Raw genomic sequence first — 15,069 nt, 5'->3', positions numbered from 1 at the left:
CCCCGACAATCTTGCAACCACCTCACAACTTGTTTGGGTCAGTACCCCTGCAATTAGAACACTGTGAAATTTCAGATTTAAATAGCTGAAATCATGAAATTAATTATTTTTAAAAATGGATGACTGTGAAATTGACCAAAATGGACCATTAATTTGATAGGGCCCTAATATATGTTAAAATGTTACTAGCTATATAATACAATGAAATATTCAGTTTCTATTGTAAAGTTGTAGGTGGCTATTTAAAGGTGAAGCCCACGTGTTTTCCCAGAAGATACAAATAAATCACTAAGTTACATAATTCATTCTCTGTCTGCTAAGACAACAGACCAATACCAGGATTTGTGCAGCCTCTTCAAGCCAGACCTCTGAAATGACTGGCTGTGGGCTGCACTTTGATCACATGAGAGACTGGAGTCAAATTTCATATACCATACAATTGTCTTCAAGCAGGATATTTTCCTGACTTAAATATTTCACTTTGCTGCTGAAAAATTTAGGAATCCGATTAGGAAAAAACAGTAAGACAAAAATCTAGTTTACACCATTCTACTAATACCATCTCATAAAAATACATCAGCAGCACTCATGTTCTTACGTTATGGCAGGTTTCAGCTAAACCACTGTGCCTCTCCATAAAGAAATGGAAGCTAAAGTTTTCAAACATGATTGTCTAAAAACAGGTCCCTGCATCTGTACTCAAGTACCAAAATAAAAGACATAATTTCAGAAGTGCTGACAAGACTATCTATTTAGGTACAAGTACAACTTACAGATTCCAGTTCCAAACTTTAGGCAACCACATTTGAAAATTTTGGCCCAATTACTAGCTCTGATTTCTGAGATATGGGCAGAGTAATGCTGACATATCACAGTAGTTCAGACATCCTCTGCCCCGTCACCATGCACAAAAAGAACAATTGTAAGCAAAGAACAAAACCATAAGGTTTTAAGCTAAAGAGTTATTTGCAAGAAACATGAAGTTTGCAACTACTGAAGAGAACAGTTTACTTTTACTACTAGGACACAAGATACAGTATTTTCTATGAATTGCAACAAAAAGCCACTAACTGCTTTCCATGACAAATTTTTCAATAATCTTCTCAAAGAAAGTAAAACTTCTACTTAGCATAAACAGTTGCCAATTCAGGCAATGCTTACCTTTTTCTAGTGTTTTAAATGTGTAAGTAGATGATCCTGCTGCTGATGTAACCAAGTAATTTTCTTCCTTGTTGTCTGTAGGCTTCTGATTGGCAGTGTAGCTTTCCTGAGGCTCAGTTCCTGTGAGCTCTAGTTCTCTCTGCATTATGTTTTGAGACACTGAACTATCCTCTTCACTTTTGCTTTTTGAAGGAGAGTTAAAGCTGAAACCGAATAGAGATCCTGTAGCTGAAGTATTTCCAAATGTGAATGGCTTTGATTTTTCACTACTGAAAATACTCTTGACCGATTCTGAACCAAATACAAACTTTGGAGGAGAAACCACCGTTTTTGTTGGTGTTTCAGAAGTGCTTGACACCTCTGAAACCTCCAGTGTCATATCAGAGGTATCGCCATCCTGGTTCAGATCAGTTCTCTCCCTGGTGGTTTCCTCCAGTACAGCTACAGCAATTCTGCCACATGGAGACTCTCTTGGTGTACTGGCACGTGAAGAAAGAGGTGTAATCAAGGTGTCTTTTTCTTGGGCATGTTTTGCTTCATCAAAAATTTGCTTAAATGACTCTGCAACATCTTGTAGTTTAAATCGCACAGCTAAGAGCTCTACCTTTCTTTCCCCATCTGCAAAGTCACATGCAGCCCAGACCCAGGCTCTTTCAGTTCCTTTCATCTGTTGCATGTTCATGTCTGGTGTTATTCTATGATTAGCACAGAGTTTTAATACCTGGTCTCTTCTCATTACGATACGAACTTGTTTGTTGTCATAATTCTGCAAGATCTTTATATCCCCAATACCTCTTTCTTTCCATTGACTGGCATCTTTATCGTACCTGAAGAGTTTAGCTCTATGACTGAAGACAACTTGCTCATTTTCTTCACCACTTGCAACATCTACAAGGTCAGGTAAAGGTACCACAGGTTCAAAGTATTGTCCATCTCTTTCTTCTTCTTGAGTAAGATCAGACTCTTCATCTGTTCCCACAGACAACCTGCTCTGATTCTGTTTGGCAGGAGATTTTGACGGACTCAAGGCAGATTTGAAACTAAAATTAAATCCTGTTGTAGACTCCCCAAATCTAAATAGGTTTTTTCTCACAGGGCTACTTGCCAGAGGTGAGGCATACACAGAGCTATTTACACTATCATCCAATGCTTCTTCACGTAAATCATAGTTATCCCACTCCAGAGTAGGCCCAGTGCTTTCAGTATGTGGCTTTATAATTAAATCAGAGGTACTACTGGCTGAGGCTGAGTTTTTATTCTCTTCTTCTGTCAATTTAGTTTTATCATCTGTCAAGAAGGTTTTGAGATCTTTCAACCCACTTTTCATTTCTTCTGCTTTCTGTATGAGTTGAGCTGTTCTACCAGTATCCACAAGTTTATGTGGGGTCTGCAGCGGTATATCCAACAGCAGCCTCTGACACTCTTCAAACTTCTGTTTGAATTCCTCAGCCTGCTCTGTCGTCTTGAATTTAGCTGCCAGCTGCTCCAACTTTGCATCTCCATCAGAAAAGTCGCTGGCTAACCACATCCATGCCTTGTCTGAACCAGACAGAGATTTCAAATTCATAGTAGTTGTTATCCAATGGTTTGCACACACTTTCAGTACCTGTTCACGTCGCATTAGCATTCTTAGTTTCCCATTAACTTCATTTTTAAGAATTTTCAAGTTTCCAACACCACGTTCTTTCCACTGGCTTGTTTCTGGATCAAATCTAAATAGTTTTATTCTTTGTGAATAGAGCACTGTCTCATCCTCTTCCCCTGTCACTAGTTCCACTTTTTCAGGCATCTGGACTACAGGTTCAAAATGGATATCATCATTGTCCTCTGTCTTATATGCATCATCCTCCTTCTCAAGATCAACAGAAGTATTAGGCTTGTGAGCCACTTTAGAACTCTGTGAGGAAAATAACTTTTCACCTGCACCTGAAAAACCCTTGAAATTTGGATCTTTTTTACCAAACTGAAATTCTTCTCCAGAAGTATTTTTTGCAAGGTCAGCAAAAGTGAAAGTGCTGCTATTCTGGCCAAAAACTAAATCACTGTTCAGTTTGTTAGAGACGTTATGAGACTGGATACCAGTTACACCCTTTGAGGAATTCTCCCTTTTCTCTTTTTCATTACCACTGTTTAAGAAATCATTGGAACTTTCTTTGGGTGGCTCATCCTTTGTGATATTTTTACTAGGCTCCTGTATGCCAAATTTAAATCCACCTGCGGGCATAGGCATTGAAAAGCTAAATCCTTCTTTTGCAGCTTTTACTTCAGTATCTGAAGGAATCTGAAAGGTGAAGGAAGAAGGTGCTTTTCCTTGTTCTGTATGACCAAATTTAAAATCTTTTTCAGAAAAGTCACACTTAAAACCTGTTCCCAGTTGTCCTCCAGCAGGTTCAGATAATTTGCTTTTAAGGCCAAATGTAAGAGTTGATGGAGCGTCAGCAACAGGCTTATTACATGGATTTGGTGCTTGACAAGCTGCACAGGTTACTGAAGAGCCTTCATTTCGTACCAAGCAAACGTTGCAATCCCATTGCCCTTCCTTTCTAGTGAAGAGTCCCTCAAATCCACTTTTCTGGGGTTTACTGGCATCAGTGGTAGAACCAAATCCGGGAGCAGCAGATGCTTGAATAGTAGATGTAGACATATCAGGCTGACTTGGTGAATTGGGATTCTGACAAGCAACACAATTTATAGCTCTTGCTTCATTTCTGACTAGGCACACACTGCAATCCCACTGATCTCCTTTTTTAGAGAACGCAGCTCCAAAATCATTTTGTGTAGTCTTCGGAACATCTCCTTGGCCAATTTTAAATGAAGCTTGCTGATCAAATACTGGCACGTTAGTTCTATCTGGATTCTGGCAGGCAACACATTTAGATGAAGCAGGCTCATTTCGTACCAAGCAAACTTTGCAATCCCATTGCCCTTCCTTTCTAGTGAAGAGTCCCTCAAATCCACTTTTCTGGGGTTTACTGGCATCAGTGGTAGAATCAACTCCAGGAGTAGCAGATGCTTGAATAGTAGATGTAGACACATCAGGCTGACTTGGTGAATTGGGATTCTGACAAGCAACACAGTTTACAGCTCTTGCTTCATTTCTGACTAGGCACACACTGCAATCCCACTGATCTCCTTTTTTAGAGAACGCAGCTCCAAAATCATTTTGTGTAGTCTTCGGAACATCTCCTTGGCCAATTTTAAATGAAGCTTGCTGACCAAATACTGGCACGTTACTTCTGTTTGGATTCTGGCAGGCAACACATTTAGATGCAGTGGGCTCGTTTCTTACTAAGCATACACTGCAATCCCAGTGACCTCCATTTTTAGCAAAAACTGATCCAAATTTATCATATGTGGCATCAGTGTGGGGTTTGAAAGCTTCAAAAGTGTCAGGTAATGGTACAGCATGCATTTCCTTGTTTCTTGGATTCGGACTTTGGCATGCTGAGCAGTTCTTATCAGTAGCTTCATTTCGAACCAGACACACATTACAAGCCCACTGATCTTTCTTCAACATAAACTGTTCCCCATATCCACTAGTAGCACATGTGGATGGGATTTCCCTGCCAAAGGAAAAGGATATTGGTGCAGATGCAGTTGATGTAACTGTAAAACTGCTTTTGCCATCAGGTCCCTTTACAGAACTGTTTGTATTTTGGATTGGAGCCTGGCAAGCACTACACTGGGAAGCAGTTAAACTGTTTTTCACTAAGCACACATTACACTGCCACATCTCCTCTTTCTTAAAGCGAAATCCAAAATTCAGGGCTCCAGGAGTAGTTTTGCAAGGCTCCTTGCTATCCTGATTTGCTATTTCTCTTATAGTCCCAACACTCTGAACAGCTGGTGTACCAACATTTGATCCTGAGGCTCTCAAAATATTCTGCACCTCTTCAAACTTCTGCTTGAAAAGCATTGCTTCCTCTAGTGTTTTGAATCTAATGGCAAGCTGCTCAGGTTTTGGAAACTCATCTGCATAATCTAAAGCATGCCATACAAATGACTTGTCTGAACCTGCATTTAGTTGCAATTTCATATCTGTATTTATATAGTGATTTGCACAGATTTTCAGTATTTGCTCCCGCCTCATAAGGAGCCGAATCTTCCCAGATATTTTATGCCTCAATATTTTCACATTTCCAATGCCCCTTTCTTTCCATTCTTTCAATTCTGTGTCAAAACGGAACAGCTTTGCTCTGTTGCAAAAGAATTCCTCTTCATCTTCCTCACCTGTCTTGACTTCAACCTTGTCAGGGAGTGGCACTACAGGCTCAAAGTGTGGACCATCATCATCATCATCGGCATCGGCATCATGGATGCTTCCTCCATCAGTTTCCTGACTTCTGTTGGCCAGATCTGAACTTGGGGTTCCAAACACTGGTTTTCCAGGATCTTGGAAATTGAACATGTCACCCTTGCCAAAAGCTGAGGTTTTAGGTTGGTTTTGTCCCAAGTTTTCTGTAAACGAAATGCCTGAAATATTTTTGTTACCAAAACTGAAAGCATTTCTTTGGCCTGGTGTATGATCATGAACTGTTTTTTGCCCCATGTATCTATCATCTTGTAAAGGTTTATCTGATGTCAGAAGACCCAAGAGGCTTTCACTGCTATTAAAAGCTGCACTGGGGTACTGGGTTACAATCTGAGGTGATGAAAATGTAAAGTCTCCATCATTAGATTTGAAATTAGAGTTAAATTTAAAAGTGGTTGGTTGAGCTGATTGTGCAGGTGTTGTGAAAGAGGATTTTGTTCCTTCCGTTGGTACAGGCTGCCCAAAGGTAGATTTCCCAAATTCTGTCGCCTTTGATTCTGCAGACTTTGGAACCAGAGGACCAATTGAAGGTTTTGTGAAATAGCCTGGCTCAGGCAATGGTGGATTTGTGCTTGCTTGTGGAACACTGTAATTGTAATACTCATCACCACCACGTGGAGACAGAATTCCAGTTGCAGGAGAATCAAAACGCAAAGGACCACCATACATTTCTTGGGGAAATATGCAGGCAGAGGTGTTCTGCAGTGGTGGTGTATGCATTGGCTGTTGATAAGCATATATATGTTGTTGAGGTGTAAGCCTGTTCATGCCATAGACAGGAGCCTAAAAACAGAAAGATTATTATTTTCTATTTGTTGGATGGTAGTGCCCATCCAAACATAAGACAATCCCTGCCCTGAAAAGTTTGATGATGTTTTTGTTCTTATCTTAAAAAAAAAGATGTATAGACCTTAATATTAAGTGAAGCAGAACAGTTTTTTATAGAAACACCTAGCTGCTTGAGAAGATACTGCTTGTTTTTCTCTATTCCTTTCTACTACTCCCAAAACTTCTTCCCATCCTACAGAGAAACAGATCTTAGGTATTGTTGAAGATTTTCTCAACAGAAGATAACTTATAGTGAGCATGTATACTTCAAATATGAATGTAAATGGTTCTCTCCCCTCCCACACCACTAGAATCTGAGAGGACTGACTCAGTATGTCATCCACATTTGGGCATTGAGCATAATCCACATAAGTATGATTATCACACAAAGTTATCCCTAAAAGCCTTCATTGGAAGAATCTGTTTCACATATAGAAGCTGAAAATTGTTAAAGACTATAGTTCAAAGCAGTAAATTAACAGACCTCTCCTCACCTTTGTTGGCGTTACATTGGTTGCAGCTGTTCTGAGAAGATACTGAGAGTTATAGGCAGGCGACTGACTGTAGTAGACTGATGGGCCAGTGGTAGCAACTAAAAGAGAACACACAAGAGTGTAATTCTATTTTGCCATTACCCAAAATGGGGGGAGGGATAGCTCAGTGGTTTGAGCATTGACCTGCTAAACCCAGGGTTGTGAGTTCAATCCTTGAGGGGGCCACTTAGGGATCTGGGGCAAAAACTGGTCCTGCTAGTGAAAGCAGGGGGCTGGACTCAATGACCTTTCAAGGTCCCTTCCAGTTCTAGGAGATTGGTATATCTCCAATTTAAAAAAAAAAAAAAAGGAGAACCATCTTCAAAAGGTAGGTAATACTTTTCAACAGAAAGGTATTTTTAAACTCCTTTGCAGTGTTTAAACCTTAAATGCCTAATTTATAGTAATTTTAAAAGCTGACCAAGGTCTTCTGAAAACAAGATACAGTAACTTATTAAACCCTCAACACCAGTTTACCTGTTAGTGGAGCTCCATGAAAGTTCTGTGTTCCCTGATAGCCATCTGACATTGTATCTGTGCCATAGCCTTCAGCAGGCCACCGATGAGACAAGTTTGAATTGGAATTATTGAGTTTCATTTCATGCATCTCATTCTATCAGGAGAGAGTATTTATATAGTGTTACATTAAAATTAAAGACAGGTATTGTTGCATATTAAAGCAGATGTTTACTTTGATGTAAGTACTATCTATGCAAAGCCTTAAAAATTCTCAGTTTTACTTTGGTGTTTAACAAACTCTGATTTTTATCTGGATACCCTTGCCACCTAAGCCTCAGTTTTGAAGGAAGAGATTACTCTAGCTGTTTTTGTTTATCATATGCAGCAATTAACACCGAAGTGGTCTCTTTGTATGAATTAATATAGTCTACTGCTGAGCTAGTACACAAAACCAATTATGTAAATTTTAAAAAAAAAAAAGTCAAGTACTAGCAAAAAATGAACTGAACACATCCGAAGTGCCATATTCAACATTACATAAAATACCTAAATCCTCCAGTCACACACATTAGTAGACTAAAAAGAACAGTTCTGAAGCTAGAGACAAATTTTTCGTGTAACGTTGTCCTTAGAGAGGAGCCAAAGGATAAGCTTTTACTTGGATAGCTGCCCTTGCCCTTGATTTTTTTAGCAAATATTGGTAGAGGATGCTCAGGTACACTGAAACATTTTTAGTTATAGACTGGATGAGTTAATTTCTTTTAATCTTGAAGCGATGCAAAGATAGGGAGCCAATAATATGCTAACAGAGAACATTTACTAATGTTGAGAATAACTTTTATTTGCCTTATAGTAATGATGTTGTCATCCGTGTGGATCCCACTTTAGCCAAACAATGACTAACACTGCCCTACCAAATCTGGCATCTGTTCTCGCAGCCAGATCAAGGACAATGTTTAATGAAAGTAAAGAAAGTACTCTATGTAGCTGTCTGGCAAGTTTCAGATTTGGGAATGTTCCAGAAGTGTGCAAAGGACTAGACCCGGTGCTTTAGTCCAGTGGAATGTACTTTAATATTTGGAGGAAGAGGTTTATTATATACACTACATAATCATTTCACATTCTCTGGGACCATTAGAAGCACTAGAGAGGGCAACAAAAAGATAGTGAGACAATCTGAAAGACTGTCCTATTATAACAAAGGCCCTTTAAAAAGGCAGAAACAATTGCTTGCCTGGCAAGTGTAATTTTACAAGGCTAACATAGGAAATAGTGAATAAGAATTTTGCATCAATTCAGCAGCAGTGAGGTTGTTAGGAAAATTATTAAAATATGGAGAAAGGTCAGTGATAATTTAATCACCATTAACTATATTTCAAACAAACAACAAAAATGAATTTCTTGTTTTATTTTTGGACTTCCATAACTTTACTGCTTAAGTGCAAGATAAAATAAACTGGTAAAAAGAACCAATCTGGCACAGAATAGGTCGAACAAATTAAATCCATTTTTAGATGTCAGTACTAGCTACCCAATTCAATGTTAAGTACACTTGAAACTAATACCTTACATAGTGCTTTTGTCTTGCCTCTATAACCATCCAATTAAAGCCATCTTTCTCTTATCATTAATGGCTTCAGAGGTACGAGAAGAACAATTCACATGCTCAGTGTATGGTCCCACAGAAGGATGCCTTTATCTGCTTACGCACTAATTTCACAGCTTCTGAAATCAAATTTCTATACACTGACACTTGCCCCCATACTCTTCAAATTATGCAGAGATTTAACCACTTTAATTCCATTTATATAACTGGAAATCTCATCACACACTAGAAGTTTAACTTAAATTTTTAACAGTCTGAGCTTTGTAATCTAATGTTAACTTTAGTAGCAAATCCAATGTTGAAGTGCTCTTCACTACACATCTGTTGATACAAAAACTCAATTAGGATTTATTTACCTTAATGGCTTCTACTTGCTGACAGATCATCTGAAGTAAAGATTTCTGATCCTCTGCCCAACGAGGGGGCGTTTTGGGAGAGAACTGAAAGAACAATGATTGACTCTTATCACATTAATTAAAAACAATACATTTCAGAAGAATTGTGTGTGTTATTTGATATACCTTGTAGCTTTTACTTGGTGATAAAGAAAATTTTGTTGGTGATGGAGTGGAGTGTTTAAATTCTGAATCTACAGTTCGGGATAGGCCATTCTTGAAGACAGGACTTTCTTCTTCGCCATAATCCCCAAGCTCTTGAATTACTGTATCCAGCATCTCCTTAACAGTTTCTATTGACACTGGTAACTGGGAGAGAATTGCAGTGCACAAAGATGTTTAGGGATATACTCACTTTGAGTTCAAGTGCAACTGGAGTAATAAAGCACTATTAGCAAATAGACTTTCATGTAAAAATACCACATATCAAGATGACTATTCCTCTATCTGAACAAATAGATCCAAATATTTTTACTAATGCAAAACCTGAACTTTTTAGCTTTTAATATGCTAATCTTTGTCAGTTTCCCACAACTTTAGACACTGTCAACTACTATTGTTTACATGACATATGATTTATTGTCTGTTCCAAAACTCAATGACTACTCTGCATGTATGTCATCACTATACGTAGGACAAAACTATTAAATGATATAATTATAGACTCAGACTTTAAGGTCAGAAGGGACCATTATGACCATCTAGTCTGACCTCCTGAACAATGCAGGCCACAGATTCTCACCCACCCACTCCTGTAACAAACCCCCAACCTATGTCTGAGTTACTGAAGTCCTCAAATCGTGGTTTGAAGACCTCAAGCTGCAGAGAATCCTCCAGCAAGTGACCCTGCCCCATGCCGCAGAGGAAGGCGAAAAACCTCCAGGGCCTCTGCCAATCTTCCCTGGAGGAAAATTCCTTCCTGACCCCAAATATGGCGATCAGTTAAACTCTGAGCATGTGGGCAAGACTCACCAGCCAGCACCCGGGAAAGAATTCTCTGTAATAACTCAGATCCCACCCCATCTAACATCCCATCACAGACCACTGAGCATATCTACCTGCTGATAAACAAAGATCAATTGCCAAATTAATTGCCAAAATTAAGCTATCCCATCGTACCATCCCCCTCCATAAATTTATCAAGCTTAGTCTTGAAGCCAGATATGTCTTTTGCCCCCACTACTACCCTTGGAAGGCTGTTCCAGAATTTCACTCCCCCAATGGTTAGAAACCTTTGTTTAATTTCAAGTCTAAACTTCCTAGTGTCCAGTTTATATCCATTTGTTCTTGTGTCCACATTGGTACCAAGCTTAAATAATTCCTCTCCCTCCCTAATATTTATTCCTCTGATATATTTATAAAGAGCAATCATATCCTGCCTCAACCTTCTTTTGGTTAGACTAAACAAGCCAAGCTCTTTGGAGTCTCCTTTCATAAGACAGGTTTTCCATTCCTCGGATCATCCTAGTAGACCTTTTCTGTACCTGTTCCAGTTTGAATTCATCCTTCTTAAATATGGGAGACCACAACTGCACACAATATTCCAGATGAGGTCTCACTAGTGCCTTGTATAACAGTACTAACATCTCCTTATCTTTGCTGGAAATACCTCACCTGATGCATGCTAAAACCACATTAGCTTTTTTAACAGTCATATCACATTGGCAGCTCACAGTCATCCTGTGATCAACCAATACTCTGAGGTCCTTCTCCTCCTCTGTTACTTCCAGCTGATGTGTCCCCAATTTATAACCAAAATTCTTGTAATTAATCCCTAAATGCATGACATTGCACTTTTTACTATTAAAATTTCACCCTAATTCTGCATGAACTTCAGCAGAAAGATTCATCTAACCAGTAGTAGTATATAAATGTGTCTTTTCCTGATTCAGCAGCCCCACCTTGTAAGCATTGACTGATTAGGATTAAGTCAAAGATACAGAGTTAAATGCAGTCAAATATTTGATCTCCACTCTAACCGCAGCCTAATGTTTGTCCAAAAATAAAAGTTTCTTAAATTGAACTAAAATAAAAGGATCTTGACTACAGTATTGATTCACAATTTTAAAATAAAGCTTTTTAAAAAATGTGCATAACGAAGTATTTCCAAAATAGAAAAGAACTGTTGCCACCTCCATTTTAGGAACAAACTATGCAGAGACCTTCTGAATGCATAGTTCATTCTTAAGTACTGAATTTGGTTTGTAAAGCAAAACACTTCACCGAAGAAAATGTTAATGCTCTATCAAATTTTGAAAGGATAATTTAAAACACAGATTTCCTGCTGATGCAAAGGATTCCATCAGTAATGAACTATAGAGCAAACCAAATTACATACCTTCTCAATTACTGAAGTGTCTGTAAAACTTTCATCAATGATCTTTAACAGATAGTCTCTGCTCTTTTGCAGGTGACTTTTGCACTCTTCTTGTTCTTGTGGTGAGAGTGCATCATTCTCAATTTCTTCAGCCTTTCTCTGGAAAATCTATCCAACAAAAGTAGTAATTTTTACCATGCAGTATTACGAACATAAAAATTAAAATAAAAGAGTTACACCTACTATGGCAAGATTCCAATATGAAACGACATTTTTAATAGCTTCAAGTGCTAGCAAAGCATCCTCGGTTTTTCCATCAACTGCATCCAACATAGCAAATGCTATATATGCCTCCTCTTCGTATTCTGCCACCTGGGAAACCTACAAAGAGAAGCTTTGTCAAAAACTAAAAGTAAAGCTTACATCCTCTAGGCAACTGCTTGATACAAAGTACATTTAACCTCAGGCTCTTGGAAGTGCTTTTAAAAAAAAAGCATTCCTACTGTAAGTTTATTTCCCCCTACTTTAAAAAAAAATAAAAATACAGATATCAATGTGTCCTTTTTGTATTTTTGAGAGCAATCTGATAGTCACAATAATGTTTCTAAAACACATTTGCTGCTGCACAGGAATACAACAAAAATGTTTGAGTCACATTAAATTAGCCTGAAAAAAGTTAAGAATGGAAATCCAATTGAATTGTCCCCATGTGTAACATTTTGAAAAGATATCAACTTTAAAAATACCTAAACTTTTAAGCTTTCTATTGGACTATTAACATTTAAGATTACTGAAACTGAAAGAAAAATTGTTTGGCTTGTTTACTTTGTGCAGCTGACAGCAACCTGAGTCTATTCAATTTCAGTTTCTGTATGAATCTGGGGATTAAAGTTATAGGGGGAGCTGGTGGCACCATCTATAACTAAGAGGAATGTCAGGCAACCATAAGATCCTGTTTTCAGTTGCTTATAAATTTCAACACAAATGTTCCAGCCATTTCCAAGAACAAGGTTAGGAAACATACATTGTTTTGCCCATGATAAAGAATTCCTTACAACTTTTTCATCCAATAGTTCTAGTGCCTCCATGCTTTTGAGCAGGAACTTGAAATTTGGGAGAGGGCTGGCCTGTGTGTCAGATGTGCTTTTTTAAGCCATTAAAAACAGTAGTTTGCATGTGCTCCATGGAGACTTACTGCAACTTTGGTGCCACATTTCTTGACAATTCCACCTGCTCTGAACAAGCTGAGGTCCTGTGCCACAGGGGCTGAGCAGAATTTCCCTTGCAGTTTTCCTTTTTAAAAGCTAGGAAATTACATACACAACACTACATTAAAAGAACATTAAGATTGCAAATTCAGGCTTTCAATTTAGGAAATGCCTTTGCAACCTTAGTTCAGCCTGCCCTTGGGCATATGCATTATGACACTGTCTTTATTTTCATGACCACATCATATTTTTTCAACACAATCCCTGCCTTGTTCTGTGCTCAGCATGAACAGTGCAGTAGCTATTCCATATTGTTTTTTCCTTATACCTTCTTTACTAGACACTACTCAAACTCTGCACTCAATATGGAATTATTTCTTCACAGGCTTTTCCATACCCATCATAATATGAGAGTGCTTCACAAACACCAAAGAATTTTTTTTCACAATATCCCAGTGATGAGGGGGCTATATCCCTATTTTACAGATGGGGAAATAAGAGAAATCAAAGTCAAGAGTCCATTAACTTTAGGTGTCTAACCTTTGATGCCTAGAGCATCTCTGGCATTTCTTAACTTCTGAATTTTCAACTTTGTAATCTTAATAATGTTCCTTAAACGTAGTTTGTGTTTAATTTTTTATATAAATAGAAAATTCACTAATGACAAGTGGGCTAAGGGATGAGTAGTACCTGAAACTATTTTTAACTTTGCAGGAGACTAGATTTCAAGCTGATGTCCCTTTAAAGCCTAAAGTTCAGGCTTAAAGAGCTTGACAGCACTCCCTTTCTGTCAGATTTCACATACGTTCATGTTTTCAGAGGTGGATATTGATGTTGATCAACCATCACTTAATATTTCTCAATTTTTGACTTTCACTATTATGTGGCTAACATGGCCCACAACAGAGTAAACTTAAGCTTGGTGCAGTATTGTTCTTCAACTGATGTAATGACTGAGTTCCAGCATTCAGATTCTGCATGCCTCTGCTAAACTATGTATGAAGCATACGGAAATGAGAAGCATTGTGATCCGAAAGAGGTACAGAGTTAAAAAGCAACTAGAGTAGTAGCCAAGAGATCTGTACTCTATTTCAAGCTTGATTATTAGCTCCCCAAGTGACCAGACTGCGTGCTTCAGTCTCCTTATCTGTAAAATAGGGCAAATGCTGTTTATCTACCTGGAGCAAGGTGGTGTGACCCCCCCCCCCCCCGCCTCAGAGAATGACAGGGAGGGACCACAACATGCCCTCTGGTGGGCCAAACCAGGAGACCCACGTCTACCCCACCAGAAGCAGACGGGTGGGATAGGAAGGGGAAGTATAAAAGGCAGCTTAGTTGTGGTGGAGCTACCACAAGGGACAGACACATCCCGCCTGCTGTTGGAGCCTGCAGAGAAGCTGCTAGGATTGACGCCTGCCGACTGACCAGAGCTCCCCTAGAGGACAGACACAAGTACACCCGAGGGGGAGAGTAGGAAGCAGTCCAAGGAAAGCATGCAACAGTTTGGCTGGGAGCTGGCCTGATACAGTCACCGTGTTGCAGGCGGATTCCCTGCTGATCCAGTGGCAGACCGCTCTGCCACTGTTCAGGTCTTGGGCTGGGATGTAGTGGAGTTGGGCAGACCTACATCCCCCTGCCACTCCATCTCTGGGGTGGCAGTACTCCCCCTCCTTAGGCCAGTAGGCCTGTGCTCCTCACACAACCCTACCTGAGCCCCATAGGCTCTCTTGGTGCTCACCCTTACCTGTACCCCTAGACTTTATGGTGCTCACTCTCACTGGGACTCAGACTGCTTAGCTGCTCTGCCGATTGCAGACTAGAGCTTACCCATTGCTTTGCTGCCCAGCCCTGACTGGGCCTGGGGCTCAAAGACTGCTGTACTGTTCTGCCCAGCTGGAGGATCAGAGCACTACGTGAAGCTAATTCCCCCATTTGAGCACCTCTACAGGTACGCGACAGTGAGGAGGCATGGCCTTCCTCAGAGACTATCAGAGAGGGATGGCCACCCGGCCTACATCACCTTTGTAAAACACTAAATTCTATGGATGAAGAGTATTAAGTTATATTACTACACATGCTACATATTTTGAAAAAAATTCAGATAAAATGACAAATACCTTGTTCTAACACCAAGGGAAAAGCAACTTCTGATATATCACATACTTGAGTGTGCCATTATACTGAGATCAAGTACAAAGTAGTTGTTCAGCCAGTTTGCAAGATATATCCTTCTGCTCATTTTTCTGGATG

The 15,069-nt window shown here is 39.3% G+C and overlaps 1 protein-coding gene across 2 annotated transcripts in view; it reads right to left on the bottom strand.

Moving 5' to 3' along the window:
* LOC127033562 (E3 SUMO-protein ligase RanBP2-like) overlaps positions 1-15,069 on the bottom strand; it is a 64,349-nt gene that overhangs the window by 21,949 nt on the left and 27,331 nt on the right. For both annotated transcript variants that reach the window (XM_050921499.1, XM_050921492.1), the window contains exons 14-20: positions 11,855-11,992; positions 11,633-11,779; positions 9,421-9,603; positions 9,256-9,339; positions 7,312-7,447; positions 6,796-6,893; positions 1,162-6,256 (exon numbers count right to left, since the gene is read on the bottom strand). In XM_050921499.1, coding sequence (XP_050777456.1) covers positions 1,162-6,256; positions 6,796-6,893; positions 7,312-7,447; positions 9,256-9,339; positions 9,421-9,603; positions 11,633-11,779; positions 11,855-11,992 — 5,881 coding nt within the window. The remainder of the gene's footprint in view (positions 1-1,161; positions 6,257-6,795; positions 6,894-7,311; positions 7,448-9,255; positions 9,340-9,420; positions 9,604-11,632; positions 11,780-11,854; positions 11,993-15,069) is intronic.

This window comes from Gopherus flavomarginatus, chromosome 1 (assembly GCF_025201925.1).
Source record: "Gopherus flavomarginatus isolate rGopFla2 chromosome 1, rGopFla2.mat.asm, whole genome shotgun sequence".
NCBI lineage: Eukaryota > Metazoa > Chordata > Testudines > Testudinidae > Gopherus > Gopherus flavomarginatus.
Note: the sequence above shows the minus strand (reverse complement) of the source record. Positions and strands in the feature narration are given on the sequence as shown.